At 50.3% G+C, this 19,146-nt stretch overlaps 5 protein-coding genes across 5 annotated transcripts; 4 read left to right on the top strand and 1 right to left on the bottom strand.

Annotated features, from left to right (window-relative positions):
- Positions 1-5,741: 5,741 nt before the first annotated feature.
- Positions 5,742-6,844, bottom strand: ColSpa_06308 (quercetin 2,3-dioxygenase; the record flags this gene model as incomplete). The annotated part of the gene is given in 3 exon segments (XM_049272520.1): positions 5,742-6,340; positions 6,352-6,466; positions 6,542-6,844. The coding sequence occupies 3 exon segments, from the start codon at positions 6,842-6,844 to the stop codon at positions 5,742-5,744; spliced, it is 1,017 nt and encodes a 338-aa protein (XP_049128477.1).
- Positions 6,845-9,693: 2,849 nt separating this feature from the next.
- On the top strand, positions 9,694-9,873 carry ColSpa_06307 (uncharacterized protein; the record flags this gene model as incomplete). The annotated part of the gene is made up of 1 exon (XM_049272519.1): positions 9,694-9,873. The coding sequence occupies one exon, from the start codon at positions 9,694-9,696 to the stop codon at positions 9,871-9,873; it is 180 nt and encodes a 59-aa protein (XP_049128476.1).
- Positions 9,874-9,887: 14 nt separating this feature from the next.
- ColSpa_06306 (MFS transporter fmqE) lies at positions 9,888-11,437 on the top strand (the record flags this gene model as incomplete). The annotated part of the gene is made up of 3 exons (XM_049272518.1): positions 9,888-9,979; positions 10,046-10,388; positions 10,445-11,437. The coding sequence occupies 3 exons, from the start codon at positions 9,888-9,890 to the stop codon at positions 11,435-11,437; spliced, it is 1,428 nt and encodes a 475-aa protein (XP_049128475.1).
- A 3,399-nt stretch (positions 11,438-14,836) lies between these two features.
- ColSpa_06305 (uncharacterized protein) lies at positions 14,837-15,106 on the top strand (the record flags this gene model as incomplete). Its single annotated transcript, XM_049272517.1, has 1 exon — positions 14,837-15,106. The coding sequence occupies one exon, from the start codon at positions 14,837-14,839 to the stop codon at positions 15,104-15,106; it is 270 nt and encodes an 89-aa protein (XP_049128474.1).
- Positions 15,107-15,804: 698 nt separating this feature from the next.
- Positions 15,805-18,421, top strand: ColSpa_06304 (putative beta-glucosidase I; the record flags this gene model as incomplete). The annotated part of the gene is made up of 3 exons (XM_049272516.1): positions 15,805-15,942; positions 15,996-16,450; positions 16,510-18,421. The coding sequence occupies 3 exons, from the start codon at positions 15,805-15,807 to the stop codon at positions 18,419-18,421; spliced, it is 2,505 nt and encodes an 834-aa protein (XP_049128473.1).
- Between the last annotated feature and the right edge of the window lie 725 nt (positions 18,422-19,146).

Raw genomic sequence — 19,146 nt, 5'->3', positions numbered from 1 at the left:
TATACACAATCGGACGATCGTCTAACCAGGACGATTATCGCACGACTACCCAAGGAGTTAGAAGACAAATACCCTAAGAACACACTTCTCCATATCTTGAAACCACTATACGGCCTAGCAGAGTCAGGCCTATACTGGTACAAAACCTATTCTGAGCATCACAAGAAAGATCTGAAGATGACAGAGTCAACGTACGATCCATGCTTGCTGTATACAACAGAAGGACCGGATACCTTCGGGATTACAGCTATACAGACAGACGATACACTTAGCTTTGCTACACCTGCCTTCTCCCAGAGAGAAGAAGAAGAGCTGAGAAGGAAAGGACTTCGTGCGAAACCAAAGACCACCTTATCGCCCAACAGTGAAATTGACTTTAATGGGGGAAGGATTCAATCGCACGATGACCATATTACCTTTACTCAAAAAGGCCAGGCAAAGCACCTGAAACTCGTTGATCCTGATGCGCACGATGCACATCAGCAGTATGTTTCCCAAAGGGCAAGAGGAGCATACCTCGCATCTATCTGTCAACCAGAGGCATCATACGACCTGTCAACTGCAGCCCAAACTAAGGAACCTGATAAGAAGGATATTGAAGCTTTGAATGTACGACTTCAGTGGCAAATCGATAACCCTACACGAGGTCTTACATATATCCCTCTTGATCTCCATCGTGCGAAGATGTACATCTTTACGGATGGATCATTTGCAAACAACTCAGATCTATCGTCACAACTTGGATTTGTTATCGTACTAGCTGAGGAAACAGCTCGCACGACAACAGACTTCCAGATCAAAGGAAACATTATACACTGGAGTTCAACAAAGTGCAAGAGAGTCACACGAAGCGTACTTGCAAGCGAGTTGTACGGGATGACCACAGGATTTGATAGTGGGATATCCCTTAGTACGACACTCACCAAGATCCTTCATACATTACAACTCCCAAGGATTCCAGTTATCATCTGTTCAGACTCACGATCTCTGTACGAGTGCCTCGTACGACTAGGCACAACAGATGAAAAGAGGCTTATGATTGATATTATGAGTCTACGTGAGTCGTACGAAAAGAAAGAGATCTCAGAAGTGAGATGGATTAATGGGAAAGATAACCCTGCCGACGCCTTCACCAAGAAATCGCCAAACTCAGCACTTGGACAATTGATTACAACAAACACATTAAGGATTCGAATCGAGGCGTACGTTGAAAGATTAGGAGAAAACACTTGACAATTAATTCGTACGACCTCACCGCCGTACGTAACCAACTATCTGAAAACGAAGTGTAACCTCAAGAAGGTATCTGATATACCTGACCACTACCAATGCCGATCTCAATGTCGGATCGTACCTCCACCATATCCACAACCTTCCCGAATTACCATATCGTGCAATCCATCTGATTGTCGTACGAGATTTCAGGGAAGAGAAGTTGTGCGATTACTCCTTGTCGATAACCATGGGGCTGGCAGAAGTGCCAAGGAAGCGACCGCCCTTGCCGACGTTCTTGCCAAGCTTGCTGCCAGGCGTACGAGGCTCACGAGCATTGGTGACGTTGGGAGCCTTGTAGTTGCTGGGGCCGCCGTTGTCATCATCGTCATCATCATCGCCCGGGTTGTCGGACGAATCAACATCTCGACCGCGGTGGGTGCAGCGAGCGCCGTGCGACTGCTAGACGCACTCGGCGCAGGCGCCACCCTGAAAGGTGGGAATGCGGGTGCACTGGCGGAAGCGCGGGGAGTCAGTAGTCGCGCATTTATTGCCACAGGCAATGGCCGCACGACCACGAGACTGAACCAAGACCGCAAGGAAGTAGCCCTGGCGGCGGATGATGCTGGCAACAAACTGCTGGACAGAAGTGTTGCTAGTGACGCGGATCTCGATATCGCGCGACGGCATGTTGATGATGAGACGCTCCTCATCCTGCAGTCAAGGTTAACGTACGAAGACAAGGTAAGGACAAAAGTAACGTACATTGATGGCCAGAGCCAACAGAAGAGCGCGATTGTTGGCGTTGCCAGTCGGAAGACGAAGCCAACGACCACCGGACGCATCGGTATGCATACCGATGTTGCCGAAGATCGAACCACCGGTGGCAGCGAGAGACATGATGGATTGATCGTGCGAGGTGCTACTGATGAATCAGTAAGAGGAAACGTACGAGAGGAAATCCTACGTACAAGTAGTTGTTGTTGGAGTTGATTGAGGAAGAAGGGGAAGATCGTTGTTGATCGATTGTATGGGAAAACGACGCGTGCGAAGGGTGAAGAAGAAAAGAAAAGAGGAAAAGAAAAACAAGTGAGAAGGGTTTTAAATACCTAAGGTTGCCGTACGAAGGAAGGAAGGTACGTTAACAGCAGGAGCAGAAGTGAAGTCAACGAGGAAGGAAGGAACTTCACCAACACGTGGCTTGCCTGCTCAACCAGGCAAGAAGGGAATGGACAGTTGCCTGGAGTTTTGATATTGGTGATTTATCGTACAACGCAAGTGGCCTAACCCACAGGGTTGTACGATGAGGTTATTGATGTCACAATCAGCGCAACCTGATTGGACACCGCAGGGAGTCGTGCAGTCACAAAAGAAAAAGTTGTGAGTGTTGGAATAACAGCACCAGCTGGTTGTACGACACGCACGACTCAGGGACACACATCATGGCAGAGGGCACAGACTGGATATTCGGCTCTCGGTTATCCATTGAGGGGATCAAAAGTATATTCATGCCGAACTGACTCAGGGACGTACGAGATCATATATCTTGTGTACGAAAGCCAAGTCTTGTAGTTAGGAAGATAATCACGGAAAATACATCTTTGGTTCACCCTAACTTTAACCCGAGTACGATCGTACAAACGGGTTCTCTCAGGAAGAGAGAATCCATTCAACACCAACATATATTAATCCAGTTATTTTCGTATTGAATACGATTAGCCCGAGATAAAAGTAATAAAGAGCAAGGAATGAGAAAAACGGATCATGATAGACGTAGATAAATTTTAATCCAATAATTGCTAAGGCCTTTTCGTTTCGACAACCATCAACTCATAGCCTATGGACTTTAATCCCCAGCATTGCCCGCCTCCACAACCGCACTTTCGCCTTTATGAGTCTGAAAAATGTTAGTCTTGATTTCATTTGGTCTCAGGATCAACTCTTCGAGGCAAATATATAAAGCAAGTACCAGAACCGGCATTAGGGAGCAAACAACTTTATGCTCACCGAGGTTTCCGAGTTTCAACCGGTCGGCCATCTACATGCCAGTAAATAGGGGCTCTTGTAAGGGGAAAAGACTTATATCTCACTTGATTATTTGCCCCCAAAAAGGCCGACCATCTTGCCTGATGGAACAAGCCATACATTCGTTCGTTCGAAGAATGACGTCGACTTACTCCTTTAACTCGTCTAATATCTGAGCACCATAACTTGGCAGAAAGAGCGCTGGCTGTTTTAGACAAAGACTTCAATCCTTTGGAGAAATTTAATCCTCATGATGTCGGCATAACTCTCAATGTTAGCAACCTCCAATCAGTGTCGAGAATTGCAAGCCTCAACGCTCAGAGCAACGCATTTTCCATCTATTCAATCGTCCCTGGCAACACTAGACTAAAAGTGCTTTAACGCAGTTTTCGATGCTCAGGCTTCAGATTAAGATTTAGATTCTACTGCTGCGAAGTACCAAGATGTCTTGGCCCTGATAGAACAAGAGAGTAATTAAGATGTTTGTGGGCCAGCGGGCAGAATTGGTTTACAGATAACTGGTGCAGTGTTAGACTCAAATCGGGTAAGATGAAGCTGCAAACAGATACTGGCGTCTTTTGAACGTCATGCAAGTTTGACTTCAGTTTGGTGGCGTCGAACTAACCATAATTACCAGTAACTAATTTTCAGCTACCAGCCGAGCGAAGCAAGTGAATCCAAGAATTTGGTTAGTGCACGACTGAGAAGTGACTAGTTTCTCCTAGATCGGCCTGTGTACCTGAGTCTAAATCCTGACGTTTGACTACTAGCCTTACAATATTGGAGTGCAGATTGGCATGAGGCACGTTCTCGTAGTAATGTGTTTGAAAAGCGCCTTTTCTTAGTCACCGCAAACAGCTGCGCGGCGTTGGTAGTGGAAATCTTATATCTTATCGAGTTGATATAGTTTTCGTGCTTTCACAATCGTACGTAAAGTTTTACAATTCCATCGCGATGATATTATTCTTTGTGTTGGAATAACAGCACCAGCTGGTTGTACGACACGCACGACTCAGGGACACACATCATGGCAGAGGGCACAGACTCGATATTCGGCTCTCGGTTATCCATTGAGGGGATCAAAAGTATATTCATGCCGAACTGACTCAGGGACGTACGAGATCATATATCTCGTGTACGAAAGCCAAGTCTTGTAGTTAGGAAGATAATCACGGAAAATACATCTTTGGTTCACCCTAACTTTAACCCGGGTACGATCGTACACACGGGTTCTCTCAGGAAGAGAGAATCCATTCAACACTTTGTGTTTTACGTTAACATATCTTGGAATCACTGTTTGTTATCAGGAAAGATTTGTTACAAGACGCTGATAAATTACGGCAAAACGCGTCGGCTTAGTGTCGCTGTTCTCATCCTGGCTGGTACCACTGTTAACGCAGTTGATCTGAGGGAGATTTACGAAGGCGGGTAGAATTCCACGACGTTGCCTCTCCTTCTGAAAATTAGCAATGGTGGTGCTGGACAGAGTGGGCTCGTGAAAGGTATGCATACATGACCCAAGGCTTGAGCTATCAACCATAACAATGGTGTATACCAGTTTTAGTAGATGCGTTTATCCAAGAGAGCGTCAACAACGGCTCGTCACCGTTCCGCGTAGGCTGGGTATTGGGCGACACAACCTTCACGATTAAGTACCTACAAAGCGGCGACGCCGACGTAGGAATCACGTACAGCGCGGCTGCCGAGAAAAATGCTGGAAATCAGGATATCGTGGACCCAGAGATATACTATATCTTCCGCGATCATTTTCTCATAACTGACCCTCCGGAGAATCCCGCCAACATTAACTCGTCCATGGAGATAGTTGCTCTCTTTGCCCAGCTTTTTGAAGCCGCTGACCTCGCCAACACAACCATCCCCACTCGATTCTTGAGTCGTTACGACAAGTCAGCCACAAACATCAAAGAGTCAGAGTTGTGGCTTGGGATTGGTCAGGTGGGCAAAACGCTGTTCTTCAGTCATTTGTCATCATTTGTAACCAATCGTCAAACTCGAAATGACTTTAGTTTCTCCTGAAAGAATATGCGTTGACAGACCGGGGTACCTACCTGTCGCTGGACAAAGCGTTAGTAAACCAGACCATCATCTACAAGGCGGCAACAGACGACGAAACAGACATGCTACTCAACCCTGCTCACCTGCTTATCGGCAGGAAGGCTAAGAACCTTACGATGGCCTACCAGTTCGCCAATTGGTGTGTAAGCAAGAACGGTCAAAATGTCATTACTGACTTCAAGAAGAATGGGGAGCAGCTGTATAGTGGTGCTCCATGACTGAACAGTTTTGCTAGGAAAGTTTGTTTCCGCTATTATATTAGCTCACATCTGATGAAGAGAAATGAACTGAAACGTTTGCGGTCAGTTGTATAAAGGTGCCATTGGCTTTTATAATATTGCCAAGAGTGACCAGTCAGTGACACAGGATATACATTCACTACCCTGACTGGTTAGAGTGTACTCTCGCTACAGGATTAATGGGTGTAATCAGAAATCTTCAGCAATGACGTCGAGAGCCTCGGTTGCCTGCTTGAACTCCTCCTCGCTCCATGGAACCGCCTCTTCTGGCAGAACAAAACCTGAATAAGACTGGCCAGCGTCTTGAATCAAGGCTTCAATACCAGGTCCGTTGGTAAAAGTGATTGCCCTCATAAAACGGCTGCCGTAGTCGAGTGTAAACGCCTGGCCTGCTGAGACCAAAAGAGTTTGCCCCTCTCTGACCTCGGTCCAAGTGCCAGACTCCTTTAGCTTGACTTTCAACAAACCTTCCTGGACGCAGAAGCAGTGGTCCACTGTCGAGAACGTCAACCACCTCGCAAGAGGAGACTTTGCGTACAGCTTCGAGGACTCAAGACTTGTGATTGAGAACTTGCCGCTGCATTGAGAGGCATTGATAAATGGCCGCGAAAGTACCCCGCCAAGGATGTATCTGGGTCCGGTGTTGGCGCGAAGGAAGTAGGGCTCCAAAGGACCGGGGAGGACATTTTCTGACTCTTGCCAATCGGCGAGCTCAGGCGGGGTGTAGTTGCGCTCAAAATTCACGTCGAATCGGTCCTTCGCTGCCATGATCTTGGGATCAGAATGCTCTTTATGTCACGGTCATCGTGTTCTGGCACGATAAGGCCATTGTACTGCTCGCCGACGTATCTGAAGAAGTCGACCCAGTCACCCGGCGCAACCAAGCCCAGGGTCTCAGAGTGGGGGCCAAGTAGCTGGGGGTTGTGAATGATTTTCTACATCATGATCAGTCATTATTTTTACGAGCTACACAAACTCCGGAGACTCACAGGGGGGACATAGGCGAAGTCACCCGGTCCCATGATGCGACACTTGTCACCATTCCATAGCTTCAGGTAACCTTTTGTCACAAGGAAAATGTCGTGCGCTTCCGCGTGCCAGTGGAAGCCAGGAGCATCCGACAGAACAGCACCGCTTGAAAAGACGGCAATACCGCCGTTTGTCTGTTTGGACGAGGCCAAGATTCTGAAAGTTCCTTTGCTACCGGGGATCGAAATGCGCTCACCCTCAAGCTGGTCAATGATGTAGCTTGTTCTAGCATTGGGGGGAGCAGAGAGAACCGGAATGCTCATGACGGGCAGGTGGGTGCGTCCAATGAAGGAGGGGGAAAAGAATGCTTGTTTCCGTTGAAGAATGTGGCGTGGGAGTGGGTTACCTGAGGGGTCCAGTTCTCGAACTTGAACACAATTGAGCTGAACAGTTTGGAGTGGCTTTTGATGCTGCAAAGATAAGTCGCCGTTGCTTCCGAGATGCAAACAGCGCCGGCCCAGCCTTTTACACAGCTTCGATCCCCCGCATTTTGAAGCTATGAGGGTCCGACGGGAAACTGTCTGGCGCCGCCCGCCCCGCCGGGACCACTTGTTTCGTCGCGCCATGGAGACCGAGTTCGGCCATTTGGCCGCTACACTAATATTTTATTCACAGTCGACTCTACCTCACCTACACACTTCTCACTCTACTACTTAATAATCCAAATTCTAAATACTAACGAAACCGCTTATACTGTCCAGTGATCTCAAATTCACCCTACGTTGTTTTTTACCTCCTAGATTCTTCCCGTTTTGTTGACTTATTGTCTTTCAAATCATCAGCGACGTAAGTTAGTTTACATGGGGAAAATGTTAGTGTATCCTTGTGGGGCAGAATCTATGAACGCTGACCCCGTTCGGCTTGTCAGTGCGGGATGTCGGAAAATCCGACAACCCAGAACACTTTCCGATACAACATCGGAACTCCCGCTGTTTCGACGTTGGCGCTTACCACGCGGTCCACTGCCGGAAGCCCGGCTCGGTGAGAGATTCCAGCGAGCTTCAAAATACACTGCAACCCCGTTGAGCTTTCGCCACGCTATCCATCTAGGTTGTCCCCGTCACAACATTACCCCGAAACGCTTACAGCTACATCTGCAATTCTTTGCGTAAGCTACCGTATCGTAGAGAACACCCTTCAACGAATCACTTCGATCAACAACTTCATCATGGCAAGCCCAACCTCTTTCCGAGCGGTATACAAGTCCTTAGGGCAACAAGAGATTGATGTGGATGTCTACCTGCCTAAACCTAGCCAAGTGCGCAAGGCAACACAACCAGTTGGTATGCTTTCTCTTCAGAACCCTGGCCTGATCTGCCAGAGTAACTCCGGGCTAACGGGGACTTTGTACGTAGTCATCAACATCCATGGAGGGGCCTTCATGCTCGGCTCGTCCAAAATGGTCAATAAAGACCAGGTAGCGGACTGCCTCGGTAGAGGATGGATTGTTCTAGCGCCTAACCATCGTCTCTGCCCCCAACTCAGCCTCTTGGATGGTCCCATGCGAGATTGCCGTGACCTTTTAGCATGGGTACACGACGGCGGACTCCAAAATGTCCTTGACACTAGGAAGGAGGGGTCGTATGCAGTTGACACCGATCATGTGTTCTCTTTTGGCACGTCTTCAGGTGGCACTTTGTCTCTCAGCTTGGTACGTTTATGCATGTATGCTACACACGAACGATTGTTCGGGACTAGGGCAATTAAGTGTTCAATGCTAACAGGATGACCTCAACCTAGGGCTTTGATGTTCCGCGACCAGTAGCCGGCATCTACGATATGTACGGGCCTAGTGATTTCACCCACCCCTTTTGGGAGAAGCCTTTGCAACAAAACCTTGCCAGGCTACCCCTTGGGTTGACTGACGACTTTCTGCGCAAAGTCTTCGATGAAGACCCAGTCCCGATCACAGGAGGCGTCTCCCTCGAAGGCCAAGCCCAAGGGCCGCCCAATTTTAATGATCCAAGACAGGCCTTTGCATTGACACAAATTGCCAAAGGCAACGTCATGAGTACTATCGTCCCCGACAAGAAGTGGAAATTGGTTGACCCCATCAGAAACATTACCCCTTCCTTTCCGCCTACCTTCATTGTACATGGCCAGGAAGACACCCAGGTACCGCTTTTCCTTAGCGAAAGTCTGATCAAGGTGCTGAAGGAAAATGGAGTAAAGTCAGAATTGAGGGTGATTCCGGGAGAGGAACATACTTTCGCTGCAAAGATGAAGGTGGGATCCGAGACTTGGAATCTCCAGCGGGGAGGATTCGATTTCCTGGAAAGCTTGATCAAATGAACATAGCATACCGGACATCGGCACAATAGTCAGGGTATTTAGTGCAAGACGATACTTGGAATCACCATGAGCTTAGAATCTTGTTGGCGAGCGCATACCTCTAGTCTCATCCCTGCAGAAGCCTAACATCCGTATCGTCGTGAATAATTGCATCGCCGCAGGATGCTACGCTAAAGTTCAGACGATTCGAAACTCAACATGTCCCACAGCCCTCGGATGATCATTGTGCTACTCGGTTGAACTGCCAGCGAGCGGGTCGCTCAGGAACACGAACAAACATTGATAACACAAAAAATCAACTGGACTCCAGGAAGCGCATCATGCGCCCTCTTACACGGGAGTACGAGCCAAGCGCAATGGATAATCAAGCCCCTTGCTAGGTCCATATGCCGAAACCAATGAAGTTAGCACCATCCGGGGACCCCGCCACCCCAGACTACTGAAGAAAACCTGGGGTGCAGCCGGGAACTCCGATCCTGGCCCGGATCGCTTCCGGCCAGCGTTACAGAAGTCAGCAGTGACCAATATCCCAAGAGTCGGGGAAATTGCGATATAATCTTTCCGTTAGATATCAATCGACCCGCCGTTTGAGTTTTGGCATCTGCAGACCCTCGCACATACCGACTCCTGATCGGCAACTTCAAATACCGATATCCCGTACTTGAGAGCAAGGCTTCCGAGCACCTCGCAAACCTCGACCACTTTGAGTGTGCATTACGCCGGAACGTAGGCACATTCGAAAGAACTCGGGTCGGCTTTACTAGTTCGCCGACGACAGCGAATCGGGGTTGACCACCAGTCGTACCTAGTGTCCTTGACGATGGACTCACTTCGCGATGATACACGAAAGGATGATGGCGTTGTGGATAAAATCTACGTGCAGCACAACGAGGAGGCGTCGCGGGAGGCGGACCGCCAGATGAGCCCGTGGCAATGTCTTCGCCAAAACCCCAAGATTGTCCTCTGGACTCTTTATGCCAACAGCAAGTTGACCATCTAGTTGTCTATCTCATCATGGCTAACCTTGGTAACAACTCAGTCGGTTCAACTCTTGTTGGCTATGAGAATTTGGCCCTTTCCGTATGTTTGGCAATGCCGGCATTCCAGTAAGTGCCCGCACAGCACTACCATCCCATCACCCGGACTTTGGCTGACCATTGGCTCCTTTACAGAATGACATTTGCCACTGAAGTCAATGGGCAACTGATTATCCCAGCCTACTGGCAATCCGCCTGGAGCGCCATGTACAACGTCATGATGGTTTTTGGCTCATTCACTGCGGGATACATGCAAGATCGGCTCGGCCGTCGGTCTGTCCTCCTGCTGGCCTCGATTGTGGCTGCCACAGGCATCGCCATAAGCTTTGTCTCGGAAACTCCTCCCCAGTTCCTTGGCGGCAAGATTGTTACCGGATTCTCTGTTGGCTTGTTCACAACAACTACACAGACATATGTGTCTGAGATCGCGCCCCTGCCAATCAGAGGTATTGCACTTTCCGTCAACACCATTATGATGGTAAGTTTAGGACTACACTCAGCTAGCGCGACCCAAGTTCTGACGAACATGCATAGAACCTTGGTCTTCTTCTTGCCATCGCCACGAGTTTCTCTCGTGTTGCCATCATGGACAAGTCCGCCTTTCGCGTTGTCTTCGCCGCGGCTTGGGCGTTCCCTGGCATCATTGCCGTCGGCCTTCCCTTCATCCCCGAGTCGCCCACATGGCTAGTCTTCAAGAACAGGCACGACAAGGCCCGAAAAGCTCTCGAACAGCTCTCCGGTCCCTATGAGAACGTCGAAGCCCGTCTAGCCCAGATCATCGACAATGTAGAGACCGAGCGCCGGTTGCAGCTCGAGGCCGCCTCCTTCGCCGAGTGTTTCAAGGGGACCAACTGGCGCCGTACGCGCATTATTCTGATCTGTTTCTACATACCCCAGGTGATCGGTGCCGTTCTCTCGTCGAACGCTCCCTACTTCCTCAATCAGACGGGTCTTTCTAGCAGTACGGTCCTCATGTTGGTGCAAGTAGGCATCGCGGCCGGTGTCATCTCGGCGCTCTTGAACGCGTTTATGATGATGAAGTTCCGCCACCGCCCGCTCATGTTCTTCGGCGTTGGCATATGCGTTGCCATGTACTTCACTATGGGCGTCGCCGCCGCGTTTCCCAAGACTAACACGTCGCTCCTGGTCATTGGCGTCGCGCTGGTGTTCACCTCCATCTCCTATGGCCCGGCTGTGGGTGCGTCGATGGCCGTGGCCGGTGAGGTTTCCGCGTCAAAACTCCGTGCCAAGTCCCTCGGCATCGGCGTGGCCTTCTCGTCCATTGTCTCCACCATCTGGACCATCGTCCTGCCGTACCTTTTTAACGTCGACCAGCTCAACATGGGCGGACATATAGGCTGGATATTCTTCGTAATGGGAATTTTGATGTTGTTTGTGCTCTACTTTGATGTTCCGGGCACCAAAGGTAGGACATTTGAGGAGCTGGACATCATGTTCGAGTTGGGCATTTCGGCGCGCAAGTTTGAAAAGCACAAGCTCAATGAGGGGCTTGTGGATACTAAGTGAAGTGGATATTCTTATGCAGGAGGTTTTTGTTTTTGTTGAGCTATGAGGTACAAAACTTGTTTTGGTAGAGTTGCAAATCGCTGTTGGCGGGTCTCGCCGCAACCGCTTTGGGTCCTTGTGTGCTACATGTATTGAGCTGCATACCCAGCAAAAATTTCCATGATTTGCTGCGTGATACAAACCTTCTGCATTGTTGCAGTGATTTCTGTGTGTTTTCGGCCCTTTGAATCAATGCGTCGTCGGCGGCAAAACCAGCATGAAAGGAAAAAAACCGGATTTCCCGACATTGCCGGTAGGTGGAGAGTTCAAGTGGCCCCGCAGAAGGAAGTCTTTCTTAGTAATCAAAGTGGTTTGCCCATCAACAAGAACAGTTCCATTCTGTGATCGGAGGAAGCCCCCCAATCAAGGGGACGAGATGAAGGAATCTACCATGTTCGTCCGATATGGGTTCTGTTTCAAGAGCCAAGGCTGGTTGGTATTTGAACGTTCTGATGAGTTGTGGCTGTTCCCCTGAAGCATCAGCTCCCCCCTTTTCGTGTGCGACTCAGCTGCGTTACACTACTATAGTAGGTACTGTGCTTGCATTTCGATCCATTGTAAACTGTTGCGGATGGACCCGGCTCGCTTGTGAAGTCTTGTTCAGTACATCCCAAGGTTCAGATCTCTATGACAAGAAATCTCCCGAGACGAAGAGACTAGGGCTTTTGGCCAACCTTACGGATGTATCGATGCTCCAGAAGACACATGCAACCTCGATGAAGAATGCCTCAATCTTCGTGCCTGACAAACGATTGAACCCCACCAAAACATTCCCCGCATCTGCTTGCCGTCCGCTACCCTTGTGCGGGGGCGGAGGTCGATCCTTAGCGCGCGTTCACACATTCTTGTGGCACCGCAAGTGTTTCGGATGCACGGCGACAACAGCTCTTCACCCTTTCTGCATATCCAGCTTCTCCATCTTCACCCGCCCCCCCATTCGCGATATCCAACGACAGCAAACGGGTATTACGATACTGAGCCGTTGAAGACCTGAATCTGGTCTCATAGTTGTTCCTACACCTTCTCTTCAGCCTGTTTCCTCTTTACCTATGGACGTTGGCGCAGAGACCCAACGCACCGCGCAGAACTCGGGGATCAAGGTCCGCCGCCCCCGGGCCGCCAGAGCATGCGACCTTTGCAGGGCGAAGAAGAACAAGTGCGATGAGTTGTATCCTTGCACGTATTGCAAGAGTATGTTTGTGAAAACTCCGGCGCATAAAAATGCCTCATTGGAGGTGCCTCAAGGCTAACACGGCTAACCCCAGATCGAAATGCGACATGTGTTTACAAAGGCCAGGACATGTCAAGGAGGCTATACACTCCAGAGTATGCACGCCTAATTCAATTCCAAACGTATCCGTGGCTTACCTTGTTGACTCTCTTTAGATATGTGAGACAATTGGAAGAACAGGTCAAAAGCCTCTCGGCCATTGCCGAATCTGTCAAGGCTCAATCAACAGATGACAATGCTTCGGTTACCGCCACTGCTCCGGGGATTTCTGACGGGTACTCGCCAGACTGTAGTCTCCAGCGACGACCATCACGAAGCACGGCAGTGGGTTCACCCTCAAACACTCGGTCAAGGAATGCAGCCGGCCAAGAAATTTCTGGCGTCAACCGACACACGCGCAACGTCGAGTTCTACGGCAGCTCATCCTCCGTCGCCCTGTTGTCACATGTTCAAAGAAATGGCGAGGAACCTGTGATCTCACCGGACCTAGATTCCGACGCCGGGACTCTACTGTCGAATCTTCACAACCCCGCCTTCTCGTCTCCTTCTGCGGACCCAGGGCGAACTCCCGCTGCTGGGGCCGAAGCCAGCTCGTTTTCCCGGCCAATAACACATTACCCGCAATGCCGGCATTTTTTGCAAAGCTTTTTTTCCAGTATACACTATGTCCATCCAATTCTCGACAAGAAGATATTCTTCGACCGGTGTGAGGAGCTTTGGTCGAAGCCGCATGTCGCTAGGGAACCATCGAGCTTCATTGCGCTGTACTACAGCATCTTATCCCTGGGCGCACTCACTGGCGTTCGAGAAGATGAACCAATAGATGGGATTGAAAACCTCCAATGGAGCAGGAAATTCTTTGATGAAGCGAAAAGACGGTGCGATCAGCTGGGGATGGTCACTGACCTAGAGATGGTCCAGTGCTACTTTTTTCTCGTGAGTTGATCTAGACTGGTTCAAGTTGCTCATGGCACTGAAACGTTATCAAAGTCAAAAGTGTGCCAGAACGAACTAAATGCTCACTGTAAGCGCCTCTCCCGGTTCGCCGTCGAGGACTCTCCTAACCGGGATTTGTGTAGGGGCGTATATGTACGTTGGGCTCGCCGTGAGAACAGCGCTTGCAATGGGCATCAACCGAGAACCTGGACCGGATGTGAAAAAGGAACCAGCTCAGCTCAGAGCAGAATCAAGAACGTGGTGGTAAGAAAGCCGAGAGAATGCGGAAGATGTGATGGTGCTAACGCTCCTAAGGGGTTTATATTCGCTAGAGACGTAAGGATCAGGCGAACGCCGACATGGAGAGTCGAGTGAGATTCTAACTCTTCGTAGGGAAATGTCCTTCGCCATGGGCAGACCAGATACACTTGGCGCAGATCTCTACCACAATCGCCTGTTTCCAGTGATTGGGGAAACGGACACTGAATATTCTGGGAGCTCAGAACTCGTGGATCCGCCATCGTGTGCCATCATCAAGTGTATGGTGGACTACTCAAAGATCATCAGAAGTATCTGCCTGGGGATATATCTACCAGAGACGACAGTTCCGAGAACAGTCCATTTGGCACATCAGATCGATCAGGATCTTCAACGATGGGCCGAGAACATGCCAGAGTCGATTCGTCCAACAACCTCCGTTGAACCCCGCTCGCTGAAAAGCGTCAAAGAGGCGCAGTGGATGAAGAGACAGAAACTGGTATTGACTATGCGTGAGTGGAATTATACCATCGGACGGATCTTTTACCGTGGTTGACACGTTTTTAGGCTTCCTCAACATAAGGATCCTTCTTTTTGGATCAATAATTCTCACATCTACATCTGCTGAGCGAGCCTCCATCCCTGGCTCACAGGAAGGCATCCACCTGTGTCTTGAATCTGCGAAGCAAACGATTGAAATCATATACCAAACTTACCAGCATCACGATTTCTTTAGGACTTGGTACGTTGTACCGCAATGTCAAGGTCACATCGCCGAACTCAGGGTGAACTAACAACGAAGCAGGTTCTACAACACAACATACACGGTTTTTGCGGCATCCATGATCCTAGTTTACGTAACGCAAGAAGCGACGGAAGCGGAAGTGCAACCGCTTCTCAAACTGGTAGGAATGGCCATTGAGATACTGGAAACCATGGATGAGTGTGTCGTCGCGTTGCGGTCTGCCAAGTTACTCCACAAGGCCATCGAAAAGGCGGAAAAGAAGTTTTCAGCTTCAACGCCGGCTGCGCTGCAGATTCCGGCGATGCCACCAGCGGACGTTATGCTTCAATTGAATCACTATTGGGGACCGTTGAACATATTGGATAACGAGATGGACTTTGGGTTTGCAATGCAGTTCGCGGACTTTGAGGGGACTAATTCATTATTCATGGCCCTTGATGATCCAAGAACAATGCAGTAGGATGTTGAGGAACAAACTTGACATCAAAAATACATAATGCACAGACACTTGCGCAACCGTACGTTAACAGAATTCCTGCAATCATGGCATCGTCTGTGTTTGTGGTGTTCTGCCCGATTCCACCCTGGTGAAGTGGAAGAGGGCTGGCAACGTCCCGAGATATTTCCCACCAAGATGGCGAGATCAGGTGACACTTGAAGACGTGTGCAGGCGAAAGAAGTGCCGGCAAAACCTACCACGAACGCTTCCTTCGCCTTAGGCTTTAAATAACTTTGCAGCATACAACTCGGACACTCCTCGTGACGCTAAAAAGCCGACGCTAGATGGGGAACCTCTCTGCATAGGGCGTCCCGGAAAAGCCGAAACAGTCATCGCGGGATGTGGGGTTTCAGAGAGTGGGCAGAGACCGATCTCGTGGGGAGATTCCGGGGTCGGGCAGATCGGTAAAGTTTTGGACCGAGTTTGCATCACCACGTGGGGAACCCTAGCTGTTCGAATTTTGGAGTTGACGATGTTTTTGCAATAGAACAAGAAACAAAGCAACCTGTTTAAAAGTGATCTACAAAACTCAAAGACATCCTTGATGTTGAACTGCCAATCACCAGCATCGTTAGAGCAAGTCAACGCAGAGCTGCTCCCGACACAGAACCGAAAAGAGATTTTGACAGTACGACACCTTCGTTTTCGTAAGCACTGCCATGGGATCTCAGGTCGACGATAGAGATTTCAGGTCTCTGCTTCCCGAGCTCTCTCTGGAGGAAAAGGTTGCCCTTCTCTCGGGACGGGACTTTTCGACGGCAGCAGGCGTCCCTCGATTGAACATTCCTCCCATAAAGGTGTGTTTTCATCACAGATCACTTTCAGTCAGAAGCTCACCTTCCATTTCCAGGTTGCGGACTCTATCGCAGGCGTCCGCCCGTCCGGGCTCACAGCTGATGCGACAACAGCATGCTTCCCAAACAACGCTTGCCTAGGTTCGACGTGGGACGCCGACCTGCTAGGCCAACTCGGCGAACAACTCGCATACCAGGCGCGCCAAAAGAGCGCGCAGGTTGTCCTTGGCCCGACGATCAATATCCACCGCGACCCTCGTGCCGGACGCAACTTCGAGTGTTTTAGTGAGGACCCGTTGCTGTCTGGACAGCTGGCGGGCGCAATCTGCAACGGCATCCAAAAACATGGTGTCGGCTCGTGTCCTAAGCACTTCGTGTGCAATGATTCGGAGACACTGCGACACTTTTACGATGTACAGGCATCGATTGACAGTCGGCCGCTGAGGGAGGTCTATATCGCTGCCTGGCAGCACTTGCTTCGGACGGCTAACCCGACGGGAATTATGACTGCGTAAGTCCTCGTGGTTCCGTTATTCTCGACCTCAGATGCTGACCTATGATTTGGTGCAGGTACAACAAAGTTGATGGCACATTTTGCAGTGAACATGCTCGCCTCATCGAAGGAATATTGAGAAAAGAATGGGGCTTCGAAGGCATCGTCATGTCCGACTGGTTTGCCGTGCACAACGTGGTCGAGCCCGTCAAGGCGGGCCTCGACCTCGAGATGCCATTTCCAGTGTTTAGGGGCAAGAGGCTGACTGCAGCTGTGCGGTCCGGCGAGTTGACCGAGGCCGAGATCGACGCCAGGGTGCTCAAGATGTTGGACCTCCGAAACCGCACAAGGACCTGTCATGGCGAGCGGCCTGAGAGATCAGAGGTCAATGAGAAGACGAACGAGCTCTCTAGGAGGCTCGCTGCAGGCGGGATCGTGCTGCTGAAGAACGAGAACGTGGCCCTTCCCCTAAACCCCTCAGACGCGCCAAAGATCGCCCTTATTGGGGAGTTTGCGGGCTCCCCCGTCGTGACCGGAGGTGGGAGTGCTTCGTGTACGCCGCAGTACCGGCACTCGCCATTCGAAGTCTTGAAAGAGACATTTCCTGGTGATGCTGTTCGTTACCATGCGGGGGTCCGAACGCGGCGGGTGATTCCTGTTGTACCTACGGCACAGCTCACATCGCAAGACGGTCGAAACGGGGTCGATGTCAAGTACTACAATGACGACTCGATGGAGCCGATATTGACCGAGTTCCAGGAGAAGGCCGAGGTCTGGATGTTGGGCGAGTTCAAGGCGGGGTTGAGAGTTCCCGGGTCTCATATCGAGCTTAGCGCTAAGTTGACGCCCGCTTCGACGGGAGAGCACACTCTTGCTGTGCGGACCACGGGTGATTTCTCTTTGACCGTTGACGGGAAAGAAGTCATCTCAGGGCCCCAGAAAGACATCGCCACGGAACAGTTTATCTTCAACCACGTCAAGCTCGAGACAAGAGCGCAGTTTCGAATGAGCGCAGGTCAAGCCTACGACATTAGGCTCATTAACAAGTCGTGGGACCACTTGGTGAAGGGCGAGCCGACTCCCTATGCTGCAACCATTTGCTTTGAGGAGTATCGCTCCGACGAGACGGCTATTGCGGAGGCGGTCGAGCTTGCGAAGGCGTCGGACGTTAGCATCATCTACGCCGGCCGCAACGAACAATATGAATCCGAAGGTTACGACCTGGAAGACATCCGCATGCCGGCGAACCAGACGGCGCTGATCAAAGCCGTAGCTGCGGCTTCGAAGAAGACCGTTCTAGTATTGCACTGCGGCAATCCAATTGACGTGAGCGCCGTCGTGGACGACGTCGATGCCATCCTCAACGCCCACTTCCCCGGCCAGGAGGGCGCGCGGGCGACTGCGGACATCATCGCGGGCATAACGAACCCGAGTGGGCGCTTGGCGACCACATGGTTCAAGACGCTGGAGGATGTGCCAAGCTTCGGCGACTTCCCGGCCACCAAGGCGGAAGATGGTAGCGTGCGGTTCCGTTACGCCGAGGGCTTGGGCGTAGGATATCGTCACCCTGAAGCTGCGGAGCGGGCGAGATGGGCGTTTGGATATGGGCTATCTTACACTTCATTCAGCTACTCTGACCTTGCCACGACTGTGGGAGGACCATCTAACAGTTCTAGGCTTCGAGTCTCCGTTAAGGTCATCAACACGGGGTCTCGTGCTGGAAAGGAGGTTGTGCAGGTGTTTGTAACGCCAGCTAAAGAGACGTCCGTCTGGAGACCAGCGCGCGAGCTGAAGGCTTTCAAGAAGGTCCTCTTGCAGCCCGAGGAGTCGAGAGAGATTGTTCTGGAGCTTGACATCAAAATAGCCTGCAGCTACTGGGATGAGGCGTCGAAGGCGTGGAAGCTGGAGAAGGGACTTTATGGCATTGAGATCGGAGGCTGCCAAGGGACCTTTTCGGTCGCTACGGGACTGGCCTGGAGAGGGCTGTGAAAATTTTCGTGGGTATTCAAGACACGGGTTGACCTATCCGGGATCCTCCTTCGGCTTAAATGAACAGGGACCTTGCAAGTAAGAAACATTCCTGACATGGAACATTGTATACAGCACTGACGTTGGCGACAGATTCCGCATTGCCGCTTTGAGAACTTTTGGGATTCTCAAGGTTTCTCAGGACTGGGATATTTGGGACACACCGTGATTTACCGCCATAGGCATGTGTGTTAAACATCACGTTGAATGCATTTAGGCGAGTCAATCCATCAAGTCGAGGGGGCAACTTTGTTCAAGTCCAGAAAAGCGTTTCCTACTAGGTCTAGCGAAAGAGGCTCAAAACAACCAGCTCACACAGCGACTCGTGATGAGAAAACTTAGTTGCCATCCCGTTGGGCTGTAACACGGCTTTGAAATTCCTGGTCTGATGCTTAACGCATAAATGTACCCTAGTTCAGGACACGGGAAATCCTGTCCAAGCTCTGGAAATAATCTGATTTGGTGGTGGAGGTTGGGAGGTGTGCCAGACGATGCTTGGGATTGATTTCAAGGTTTCCTGATCATCGATTACTCACTAGCCTCGGCAAGCTGCCATTGTTTACTCACCGAGTACCAAAAACTATAAAATACTTTTTGGTGACAAATCAATGCTCTGTTGCTTCGAGCGTTTCTTTGTCATGCGCTGTTTATATAAATTCTTTAATATGAAGCCCGCGGCTAACGTG

This window comes from Colletotrichum spaethianum, assembly GCF_022836535.1.
Source record: "Colletotrichum spaethianum MAFF 239500 DNA, contig15, whole genome shotgun sequence".
NCBI lineage: Eukaryota > Fungi > Ascomycota > Sordariomycetes > Glomerellales > Glomerellaceae > Colletotrichum > Colletotrichum spaethianum.
Note: the sequence above shows the minus strand (reverse complement) of the source record. Positions and strands in the feature narration are given on the sequence as shown.